The sequence below is a fragment of the Aythya ferina genome (assembly GCF_964211825.1).
Source record: "Aythya ferina genome assembly, chromosome: 12".
NCBI lineage: Eukaryota > Metazoa > Chordata > Aves > Anseriformes > Anatidae > Aythya > Aythya ferina.
Window position 1 is genome coordinate 16,080,982 of NC_140308.1, and position 13,179 is coordinate 16,094,160.

General features: G+C 38.2%; 1 protein-coding gene across 10 annotated transcripts in view; it reads right to left on the minus strand.

The window, feature by feature from the left end:
- CHD9 (chromodomain helicase DNA binding protein 9) overlaps positions 1-13,179 on the minus strand; it is a 93,589-nt gene that overhangs the window by 42,404 nt on the left and 38,006 nt on the right. For 7 of the 10 annotated variants that reach the window (XM_084533049.1, XM_084533052.1, XM_084533051.1 and 4 more), the window contains exons 5-6: positions 10,608-10,945; positions 1,357-1,468 (exon numbers count right to left, since the gene is read on the minus strand). In XM_084533049.1, coding sequence (XP_084389175.1) covers positions 1,357-1,468; positions 10,608-10,945 — 450 coding nt within the window. Of the gene's footprint in view, positions 1-1,356; positions 1,469-10,607; positions 10,946-11,805; positions 11,982-12,166; positions 12,503-13,179 lie in introns of those variants that run through there. The other 3 variants (XM_084533054.1, XM_084533053.1, XM_084533055.1) reach the window with 3 other exon arrangements.

Sequence of the window (13,179 nt, forward strand, 5' to 3'; positions counted from 1 at the left end):
TTGCTGTCCCATTCCACCCGTCAGTGTCTCCACGCTCTGTTCCCTTCATACAAGGATCATTTAATACCAAAAATCAAATAGCTAAAAAAACCTTCCAAAACAATAACCAAAAAGGAATGAACTTCAGTCTTTTGTATTAAAGTTGTTGACCCAAAGGATTATATTCATGTGTTTACAGAACTCTGTTGGTAAGTTGCAGGACTTCAGAACCATGAAACCTTTCACCTCCTCTCAAGTCTGCTAAATAGGCCTTCCACACCAAGACAAATACCCTGAGGAATAAATCATTCCACAGTCTCTTCCAGGTAACCTTTACCTAGGGCACTTCATCATTTAAATTAATAAAAAGCCATTCTTGGAAATGGCTTTGGATCCTCTTTTCCCCAGCATTATCATCTGCAAAATACTAAAGGTCAGCTCTGCAATTCATGATTATTTTCTGACATTGTCATCAGATCACGCAATTAATTTTTACTCAGCAACTTATTATGAATATTGATTACATCCCCTTCAATGAAATTGCTACAGAATAAAAACCTGTGCATCTTCAGAATGAAATCTTAGGTTTTAATGCTGTCCACCCAAAGGAACAGAGTTGCAATTCTGTTACTAATCTGCATATAAATAGGGTACTATCTCTTACACAGTTCATATTTCTTTGTGCATAAAGTTTGTAAATGATCAAATGACTATACCAGGGCAATCTATTAAAAAAATGAAGACAGAAAAGTTACAAGGGAGAGATGCCAGGAGAGAATGACCCCACCCCTTCAGTTCTCAATCCTGCACTTCCTTCAGGTGCATTTCAGAAGCAACTAGAGCCTGCCAGCACACTGAGCATAGCTCCTTCTGATCCAACACTGTAAAAAAGTAATTCTTCAGTTTCTACAGAAGCAGTGCTCAGAAAAAGCACAAAGTTTGCCACAGGCCTTTTAAATGTTCTCCAAGAACGGGTATGACTGATAAATGCCCCTTCTATTGGGCAGTTACCACATTCTCCCCTTCTTATGACAATGTCACCCACAGTAGGCATCAGGTCTAACAGCCAACTCAATAGATGAGTACTTACAGTCTCAAATCTACACACTTCTGTACTGAAATGCAGCAGATGCAAGCAGGACATTGATGTCCCATTACTACAGAGGGACTCCAACCTACAGGATTCTCTTATTTCAAAAAGGGAAAAGTAGACGATAATGTGAGGATTGTATCTATGAGAGACACATATTACTGAGAGAGAGAAAGACAGTAACTCACGATACCAACAAAAATATAATTCTTTGGAGAGACAGGAAAAAGAAAGCCTATAGACATAAGAGCACATACAAATTAAAGAGAAAAACCCTGACTGCTTACCTGTGAGTCTTCATCTTTCACTGGCCGCTGCGGAGTCTGCTTAGCATCAGACAACTCATCTGAAGATTCATTTTTTCTTTTCTGCTTCTTACCCAGTGTGATGATTAGCTTTCTGTTAGGGAAAAAAAAAAAAAAAGAAAAAGAAAAAAAAAAAGTGAATGCTATATACTAAGTTTACTTACCTTCAAGAGTAAAAACAATGCCACAGACTAGCAATTCCATTACTCATTACTATAAAAATAAGGAAGCACCATGCCCTTAAAAAGGAAAAATACTTCTCAAAACAAAAAGCTACAATTTAACACTAGGTATTTTCTACTCATGTGTCTGGGTTTCTCTACAAGAAAGCAGTTAGCCAACTACCTTACACTCCTCTATCAAATACTTTATATCTATAAATGAATAACTGAAATGTAAAATCTAACATTTAAACTAACTGACAATGGTAAATTACCCAGACAAAAACTGGCATACCTATCATCTGCAGGTGATGACAGTAAATAACTTGCTGCAAATAACTTCTCATTGTAAACTTTATCTTTTCTTATCAATATTTAATAGATTAGCTAGTGACAACAATCTAAAACAATTCAAAGCTGTCTGACTTGCAAAGCTTGTATGCTTAATCTAGTCATTTAATGGTGAAAGTGAGAGAATTACATGCATCCTTTTTGCCTTTAAGAAAATTAAAAAGAAGCTGTATTCAAGCCCCAGTAGTTTTGTCTCCTCTAAGAACTCAGTATACTCTGAGAGCCAACACTGCGCTGAAAAAATTGGCTAAATTCTAATGAAAAGCACCAATTATTTCTCAGTTGAGCTTTAAAGGTTATACTACAAATTATGGTACCAATGTCATCTAATTTGTTTGTATTTAAAAGGTGTCAAAATATTTCTTTTTTCATATTCGAGATGTGCCAAACACTAGTCTTCAAATATGTTTTCAGTGGAATAATCACAGAATGATTACAAACTACCCAAAAACACAGACATAAAAATCTGTCCTAAAACACATATTTCACATAGTATCTGATCATCAGCTCTGTGTACCAGAGAAAGAGACAACTGTTCCGGCACACACGTCTCTGCTATTTACGGCACAAATTAAATGGCTGACAATAGGTTTTAGACAGACAATTCAAGTTATTTTATGCCAAAGTAGCATCCAATATATTGGCCACCTGAAAAAACACTGATGAGAATGCGGTGGTGGTTGAAACACTTATCTCATGTGTTTTGGGTTTTCTTTTTTGGAAGTGTCAAAAAAAAAAAAAAAAAAAAAAAAAAAAAAAAAAAAAAACCTATCACGTATTTACTACAACCAAACCAGCACTCCAGAAAGAAAATGAAAATCTTAAACTACCAAAATATTATGGGTAGGATTAAACAACATGGCTGCCAAAAGATTACAGACATTTTTTAAAACACTCAACATTTTCACGTTTTCAGTATTTAGCTGCTAAGTGTGGAAAGATCAAAAAAATAAAGAAAATATTTTCCACTCCCATTTTTTTTTGTTTCATTATGAACTGAACAGCGCTGGAAAACGCGCAATGAAATTACATTGCAATGAGCGTGATCACAGAGCTGCCTGCTCAGAGGGAAATCCTGGTCTTCAAGTCCTTGCTTTTCATTAGGCATCCTCAGCTTGGTATTTAGAAAACACTTATCATAATTGCTGGAAATAATTTCAACAATGAATACAATGGTTTTCCCCACTGTATATGAGAACTGGCTCTTGGATTTTTCCATTGCTTTTCCATCTCTAATGAGGAGTTTATTTATGTATTGATACTGTTGGATCCTCAGATATTTGTTAAATATGCTTCTTTCTGGAGGTAGGCTTGGATAAACCACTTCCTTCCTTTTTAATCTCACTTTCTTTTGTAGAATTTAAAGGTGTTATATCAGCACTTATCAGCTACCATGCCCAATTAGCTAATATTTTTGGAAGTAGTATAGGCAAGGCACACCAACTGACTTGCTGAACCTAGTTATACCGAGTTGCAGATACTACCATTTACCACTGATTTAAAGGGAAATATGACAAACTGGTGGGATAGAATTTGTTGGAAGACCAGCAAACTGACAAAACCATCCCTACCCCAACAAGTTCTTGAGCTGCACATTTGGAGTTTGGGAAAACATGAAGAAGCATCGGGAATGCTTCTCCTGCTCCTGAATCCTGCCTGTCGCATCTGCTTCTGACTGTGGCTGGAGACGGAATACCAGGCTAGCTGAGACTCCGGGCAGACCTGGCCAGGCACTATTCTAAGCTTTGCCCTTCTGTTACCAGTAAGTGGAACACACTGGGCTCATCTCTAGCTGTTCCTTGCTGATCTTTTCACTGAAATACCGGACATAGAATGCATTCAAACTAATGAACTCATAATTTGTAGATTATTATTTTTCTCCAATACAAATTTTTTCATTAACTAAGTGCTGAATACAAGTGAAGCTGGACAGGGTCTTGGCAGAACATTTGGTCCAATTCCTGCTCAAAGCCATGGGCAGACAGGACCTTGCCCTGCCAAGCACTGCCCATCTCCACAGCTGATACCTCTCTGGCCAACCTAATCCAAATCTGGACTCTTTTTACGTAAAAGTGAGTTAAAATATTTCCTAAATGCATGCTGCCACGTTAAACATTTGTACCTGTGCAACTAGGTTCATCCTTGTTTCATACCCTAGTGCCTAACATTCTAGGTTCAGGCTCCTTTTGGGTTCAAGCAGCACAGTGTGATGGAAGGCCATGACCATTTTCCTACAGCTTCTAGTGTTATCCACGGAATAGCAGATATCCAGCTTTAGAACATGGGCTTGTTTGGGGATTACAGACTTCTCTACATCTTTTCCTGCACATTTTTCACTTCCTTCTCTGTAGTTTTGGTCTCCCTGTGTGCTTACCTCTTGACCTGTCCCTGCAGTCTTATAAATATTCCACTTGTCCATCAGCTGTTATCTTCTCTTAATCTTGTATTCCCTACCCTCGGTACTTTTCTTCACATGCATCTCCCTGAAATTTTCTTAACATTATCTTTACACATTACTGATCAGAACGTTTCATCCTCCATGTGGATACGATGCCAATGAGGAATAATTGCAGTTTCACTTCCTTCTGATCCAGTGCCCAGAACTACCATGCACTTTGCTATCAAAAGTTGCTGAATGACAGTATGGTGCTGAAGTCATGCGTTTCTCTTAGTAAAAATGCAATCTGCTCATATTTTGGCCAAAAACTTCTAAAAAAATCTGCTATGTGAAAACAATGACTTTCAGAAGCTTGTAAACTGGATCAATTCTGTGAAATTTTTTCATTGACAGAGCAAGTTGCCTTGCCAGTTTATAGATTTCTGCAGGAAAGCATAAAGATCCTTGGCTAAAATCCCTTTTTCCATGCTGAAACAAACTGTTCTGAACAGAAACTATCTATTCTGTTTCTATGAAAAGGAAGCAGCACACTGTAGACACAGAATAAATAATGCCACTCGACTCCATTCCAATTTCATTTTTTCTCGCCTTCTTAAACTTAAAATCTGATTACATAACATCTAGAAATACTGTAGTTTGCTTCAACGTGTTTTTTTTCTTCTGTATCTTCAAAGTAAACCAAAAATGTTGAGCAATGTATACAAACGGAAGAGATTAGAAAGAAGCCATCTGAGGAGCCAGCATTACTCTTGATCCCTAGCACATAACTCTTGACTTAGGTCTCAAAACTAACAGAAGCCATCAGCAAGAGCACCAGGAACCACTATTTGAGGAACAAATCTCTGGACAGTGTAACTACTTTCCTATAAATTAAGAGCTAATTAGAATCTGGTCCATTCCTCCTGTTTAATAGCAGAAGAACGTGATGGAAGAGCTGTCAGCACTTTTAACAGCTTTAAAATTATGAGAACAAATCTCAAGGCCTTCAAAATATTGCACGTGAGCAAGTATGATAGAGGAAAAAAAAGGAAAACAGCAAATTTGTATTAGGGGTGTAAGAAACAGAAAGATATTGCTGACTTTTAAAGTATCATTTCAGTTCTGTTTTCTCAAAACCAAGAAACACTAAATAACTAATCATTAGTATCCGAACAGCCACCTCCCAAATACTTCATTTGCAGTCGAAGCATTTTATTAACTCATGAGTAATAAAATGCTGTTTATCTACATCATTAGTGTTTATCACCAAAAACTTAGCTAAAAATCCAATTTATTGGCAAAACAGAAAGCAGGTATTTCCTTGACAAGATAGCATATCCTCTTAAAATGAGAAGTATATTGATGGTATGAAAACAGTTGCTCTCATCCTTTTAACATGTTTAATAAATAATATCAACACCTTAATATTAGCCACTGTCTCCTCCAAATATGTCTCCAATTAGTAACTTTTGAATTGGAGACAGATTTTTAAAACACTCATCTAGTCTTACTTGGAACAGGCAGCCATTTCAAGCTCAGACAGAACTGGAATAATAATGCAAGAGAAAAAACAAGTGTGTTGTTTTTTTGTTGTTGTTAATAAGACCATATTGTTTGGCATTCAGATACTTCGTAGTAGGTTAGCAGACTTCAGATTCTGTCACTTAAACCCAACTGGTGCATCAAAACTAGAGTTTGGGAGCAGAGAAAACTACGCCAATGAGTCACAGCTCAATGCAAACACATCCCAGGAAGATGATCGAATCTGAAATGTGTGTGATTTCTAGTCACGAAAAAAGAGGGTTATGATCTGACGGAACAAAGACATTCAGTGACATCTCCTCTACTTGAGCATAGATCATACAGCCTGCATTTCCCGACTTATATAAAACATACAAGACAATTGACAATGTCTACTTTCTAGGAAATTGACTTCAAGTTCTTGCATTTAACCTTAAATGATGCAGGATCAGCTAATAGGTGAATCACTTCCGTTTTCTTTTCCATCCCCACATCTCCTGCTGCTGAGTTTAGAAAGGATTCAAACCCTCTGGACAGTACCATATCAACAAGTGATAATGTAAAGATTTTTCTACCAGGGTCTTGGGTCCTAAAAAGGCTCTGTACTGTAAAAAGTACATCTGAGATCCATTTTAAGGCAGTAACAATATTTACTATGTGAATAGGATCATGTAGGACTTCCTGGATTCATTATTATGCAATTTAAGGGTTAATACAAAAAGCTTCAACACTGTCCTTTTTAGCACATGAAACGATACACCCATTTCTGGTAATGGGAAACAGTTTTGAACTTATGGGCTATGACCCCCAACTGAACTTTTGTAAATCTAATTTCTATGGTTTGGGGAAATTTATTTAGTTATTTATTTGAAAACAAATAAAAAATGACCTCATGATTAAAAAAATCCTAAATATAGTCTAATGATATTGCCCTTTATATCACTATTGCTGAGCTACTGCTTTTAATCAGGACCATGATATTTAATTTTGTGTTTGAGTAGGTGGGAGTACATTGAGAGCTATAAATCTAAATGCCAATCTACTTTCTTGAACAACAGAACGTTCACAAATTCCTAATTCTTCTATCCTTTACGTAAAATGCTGAAGGTAGACTTTCGAGTTTAAATATGTATCACCGTAAATGGAAGAACTGGAATCATAAGCAGCTCAAATGCTTGTAAATACATACAAGTTCTATGCAAAAATATTAAGTATTTAGATTTCTAAAACTCAATATGCTTTGCTAAATCAACAGTACATGAGAAGCAGTTCTGCAGTCCTGAGAAACCACTAAAGTAACTTAATTTTTAAACAATTAGCTTTATCAGTAATGAACACCCAAAGATAACCATTTCCATATCTGGTAATACTAAATACATTATACATGCATCCTTATACTGCTAATAATTTGTCATACACTTATGACACTTTTGGTAATAAAGGAATTTAGTCATTTATCTTCAGCAATGCTTACAGCATCAAAGCTTTACTAATTATTGATTCTATTTCTAAACCAGAGGACTGAAATGAACAAGTCTTGTTTCTTTGACTTCAACGGGTCAGAGGATAAAAAACCTTAATCGGAACCTTTAGAAATAAAATATAGCCTGCCTAGAAAGTAATTCCTAGTAGTTTACAACTAGCAGTGATCAATTGAAAACAATTACTGTGGCTTTTATTTTTTTTATATACCTGTATATCTCAAAGGAATCATGACAGAAGAGGTAAACAGCTAACATGAAGCCCCCAAAGACATACCAATTAATTATGCTTAATTAGGAAGAAAAAGATTAAAATCATGCTGTCCCTGATATCCAGAAACACGGTAGCTAAAACTTATCTTGATCCTAGATGAGGGCTACTCAATGCCAGTAACAGTTATATTGCACTATATTTAAATGCACATTTTTTCTTTTTTCCTTTTTACTAAAGCCTGTTGGCTAGCAGGCCATTTTAACGAGGTCTGTCCAGCAACTAGTGTGCCAGCTCCAGCTCTGCCAGGTGAGCCAGGCAGAGCATATCATTTTCACAGCTGAGTAACTGTACCTCTCTCAATCCTCCTCAAGAGGAGCACACAACATGCTACACGGTCGGGACCTAAGATCCTCGTTAAATCCTTGATCCCAATCTGTGTACGAGCTTGCTGTTTGAGTACTGGACCAGAGAAGATACACGGTACACTTGTGCTTGTATTGGACAGGCTATGTCTGATGCATGAAGGATGTGAGAGATGAGATTAAAGACAAACAGGAGTCACCTGGAAAATGAGTGCGACTTCACATCTCTCAAGCACTCACAGCTCCACACCACCTCCCAAACACAAAGTTCTCACGGAATTCAAGTCCTCCTGTCTCCTTGCCCAATAAAGGGCTCAATCTTCTAAAAGTATTACTTGAACACAGTAGAACTTTTTCCCAAGATTCAATGGGAGCTTGTTTTATTTTAAGATAAAGGGGAAAATGGATGTAGCAACCCACACATTTAAAATCCTAATACTATTTTGATGTCACAATTTGCAGAATGTGCTGAGATTCATTAAGAAGTATTTTTCTAATAATGTAAGACAGGAAGAAACCTTTAGAAAACGTGTTTTAATCATCTAAAACCCTTATGAATTATTGGATTTCATTTCATTCTTCCCTAGGTAAAACAAATTTTATTAAAAACCTTGGTAACCACACTTTCTTAATCACCTTCGAATAGCCAGTTTTAGCCATACTATAGTAAGTGTTCTACTTCCGTAAGATCAATAGGTACAATTACAAAGAAAACAGAATCTGGTAGGATTATTTTAAAACAGAAAACAGAGCCTGCTTGCAATTAGTGCTATTCAGTGTGTGTGCTATTCCCTATGGTACACACTCATGCTAAACACTTGGTATTTTATTTATATAAAGATATGTATTTATTTATAAAACTGTAAAATAGTGCTAACCCAACATAAAACCACATCAAGCTATTCAGATACAAAAATGAAGCACATGGACATCCAGAAGCATTAGATTTACAGCAGTCCACTAAAGCATATGGAAATTTGGTAGAATCCCTAAATTGTGGCTCTAGAAGACTTTCACAGCTCTCCAGTATGACCTGACTCCTCATTCTTCAGGTATCTGTCCCATGTTGTTAACTGAACTTACCCATGCTGCAAGGTTGCATGCTGCTGGGGCATTACTTGATTAGACTGGTAAATAGCAGGGAGGGAAACCTTCGCAGCTCAATGCAAAATTACACAGAGTTGACTGTACCGAATTAAAGCTGTCTGCCAGCTTCAGCGTACTTGGGATCAAGCAGAAACATCACTTAAAAACCCAGTTTGACAAATGTCTGCTTGTCATTTGATACTACCTTGTGCAATCTTGAGAACTGATGCAAATTGATGTGCACAGCGAAGCATTTCATGAAGATAGAAAACCGAACGCAGAAGTGTTAATCAAAGGTAAAAGCTCGTTTCACTATTCTGACTAAAAAGCAGCAAAAATATTACGGGAATTATGTATCATATCATAAGGATTCTTTTTCAGTATGTTTTGTTAATTACCTAGAGAAACGGCTACAAAGCACCTAGAGCAATTCACATAAAGGTTCCAGAATCTGACAGTAGCTAAACAACAGTGTGCAAGTTTCCTGGTTAGAAAGACCCACAAAACGCCTATCTGTTATAGAACACGAGTAAATTCAGAAACGTGAAAGGGAAATCAACTTTGGAAGTACATATCCAACTCGCCCGCCTTTAAGCGAGACCGGAGGGGTGAAGGGGGAGAGCAGGAGAAGGAACCACAATGAAGTGCTAACAAGTATAAGCAGCATTCATTTGCAAACCCTTAAGTTGAAGGGAAAGAAATTAAGACCAGGAAAGTTCAGGTTAAGAATCAAGTTATATTTAGAGTAGTAACCTTTATACTATCGGGTAACTTCTCAAGGAAGTGGTTTGTTTGGAGCATGCAAGCAGAGAAATAGGCTGATTAAAAGAGCATTCATTTCTCCTCCGTATAAATGAAAATATACATATGCATATGAGACATTTAAATATGGACAGACATGCCAGTTCCTACGTCTGTTACTGAAAAAAGGGCATACCATTTCAAACAAAAATCTAATCGTAGCTAAAATTTCCCTTTCAAGTCCTGACTGACACACATTAACATTAGAAATCACATTGTTTCCTTTAAAAGTATTCTGGAGAACTAGGTTAGCTCTGAAGTCAGGAGGAGCGCCATGTATCAAATGTTCTGCAGCGCTCTAACACCTAACATGTCTTTTGAAGGCTTCTCACCCCCAGGGCATCAACCCAGCTTGATCCAGCTGAGTCTGCAAAATCTTTAAGAGGGCAGATTAAGTCGATATGACTGAAGGCTACAAAGTACTTAGAATTCAAATTTTCCAATATGCACTTTACTTATAATACCCCGTGTGGTATCTGTAAGAATATTCAAAGTATCACACATTGAAGATATATACCAGAATTGGTAAAGACAGCATTTATAATATCAGATGAACTTAATTTGGAGTCGGAACCGATTACAACAGTAGGCGAAAAGATACTAAGATACTTTGGTGTTGTTTATCCTTCAAAATAAGTATAAAGAAATGTAGGAAATGGATTTGAAACACAGAAGCCATTCCTTTCAAAGGACAGTTCTAAAATGATTTTATCTGAAAGGAAAACAAAGCATTCTTGTTCCTGAACAACAAAGTCCACACATGGACTTAATTAGGAAGAATTTTGTGTAGGCAGCGAAGGAGAATATTATCAGTAAGCAGTTTTCATTTTAATCACAGATATGCAATCTGAGGAGAAGACAACATTTAAATCTACTTACCCAATTTTTGTTTTCTCTTTAATTTTGGTTGAGGAACCAGTTTTTGGTTTTTTGGTCTCCTTGTCCTTGGGTTTGGTTTTAACTTTTCTGCCTTTCTTTTCCTCTTTTCCTTCAGCTGAAACACTGGGGAAGTTTTCAGGACTCATTACTCGTGGAATGTTTCTCTCTCCTCTCTCTTTTGCTTTTGCAATTGCTTCAGATATTATGCGATTTGCCTTCTCTTGTTTACTTTCAGAGTCTGCTTTTTTCTTCTGCTTCTTTTCAGACATTGCCCTCACCTGGGTATTCTGCAACTTAGTATATGATCCTGAACCATCAGTCTTCTTGGAGGAAGGAGGCTGTAGACAGAGACAAAGTAAACAAAATCCCCTTATTTTAACAATCTGAATTATTTCTTAAAAGAAAAAAAAAATTGTTTTTAATCTAGAATCGCATATAAAAAAATTAAACTGGCAGAGACTTATACAGACACAACAAAGAAGAAATTCTGTTTTTACCACAGAATGGCGTGGGTTTCAGAATAAGTACATCAATTGTTGGTTTTACACAAGCAGTCTGCATACCGAAAAACAGGAAAAAAAAAATCTTCACAAAATTCTCTCCGCGTTCTTTCCTCCTCTGTGGTTAGACACACCGATCCCTAACCTTCCAAGCATTCCCATACGTTTGACACAAATCTCAGACATCTCCAGTAAATATTCTTCTCATAAAATCTGAGAAAGCCAAGAACTCCCAAAGGTAACAGCATCAGTATTTCTTCTTCGGTATGATACCAGGACCACATAGATCTTATGGTAGACATAATATCCACGAGACAACTCAGTGCTAACCAGAATTGATGCCGAACAAAATCAAGATTAAAAAAGACAAAACCAAAACTAAGCCCATGCAGCTCTGTATCAACCCAAAAATACTGCTTTCTGATCATTTTATTTAGATCAACATAGTACGTTCGCTCGAAAATGCACGTCTTGTTTTTGCTTTCGGGTTTTTAAGCACTATTTCATCGATGCAGGTTGTTTACGCAAAGAATTCAATTCCAAATGAGCAGCCGCTCTTTAAAGGGAGCAGAAGACATGTTTTTGCTTTCTTCCCTCCTGCCCCCGCCCCCCTTTGAGGAATGGAAAGAATTTCCTATTCAAACAGACAAAAAAAAAAAAAAAACAACCAGCAGATAACAGTTATGTTACATTCTCACCCGTAAATGCGCCTCTGACTACAGCACGAAGAAAAGCCACCAGGAATTTCCAAACACATTTTCAGGCCAAATCCAGTGCACTTCACTGGATACATTTTCTATGCGTGCCTCATCAAAGGCTTAATAGCAGTGCTGCGGCAGCAGGAAGGAGGCAGGGTTTAGGATCACTCTCTAAAATGCCACCTTAAGGCCTACAGGCTATAACAAATAACCAAGACTCGAGAAAACAGCCACAAGCTCAAGATGGCGATGCAGCACGGCTCCCGCAGCAGCAGCCAGTAATAAGGAAGGTTATTCAATCCCATTAGCCTTTTAGCCCAAAGAACCCCTCCTCCTCCCACTCATTCAGGCTTTCACTTACCCTTCCTCTTGGCCTCTTCACTGAAGACATTTTTGGCGTCAGACAAAGGCTTGCCCTCTGCTTTTTCAGCACCCCAGGCAGTGCTCAAGAGAAAAGCATTGAAAGAAAATTGCTAAATGGCCTATTTAGCAAGCTGCAGCCAAGATATGCACAACCCTCCACAAACACACATTGGGATTTATCAACATATTTCTCCCTTGGCAGGCGTCCGTCCACCGATCGTCCAACTCAGGTAGGGCACAGCCCGCCTGCCGCCCCTCAGCAGCGGGGCTTCCAGCCGGGCCGTAAGCAGATAGCCAGATTCCAACAAAGCACAGAAAGAAATGAATGCACAAAGCATCAAAATGCATCAGCATGAATATTAGAGATGTCGTTAAAAATACTGACTCCTTCTGCGGAAGTAGGCCAGCAGATGGTGCTACCAGTTATTATTCCATTAGGCTCTGCAATTTAACCCCCAACGGACTGCTCTTCCCTACATGTGGTACAGGGATTAACTCTTCCCCTTCCACCGCTCGCCGTACACCGCTGCTGTGCCTGGCTTCGGGCTGGAAACCGGGGGCACGGAGCGTTTGTGGGGCCGGGGCTTCCCTGAAGCGCTCCAGGTCTCGCATCGACGCGGGGGGCGGCGACGCACACTGCACTCCGAGCCTCGGGCCTCAAAGCCAGTTTGTCCTCCGACATACCTTGCTCTTTTTTCCCCCCTTCCAAAGGCAGTTCAGCACTGTAAGCAAGCACCAGTGACCACATCAGGACTCGTTTACAGGCTTCGCTGCTTCCTAGAGAAGGAAGAAATCCTGAACGGGATCTCAGCCTCACCCCCAGCCCAGGTCTACGCACACCTTGTGGTGAGGGCCCCCCCAGTTACATGGGACATGGCTTTATGGAAAAGTCCTCCTCATTTTAAGGTTGTTTCAAGTGCTATTTTAAAAGAACAGACACATTTTTACATGTGTTCTCAAAAACCACAAAAGTTACTAAAAAATAACTCTCCAGAGTTATTTAACCCACCT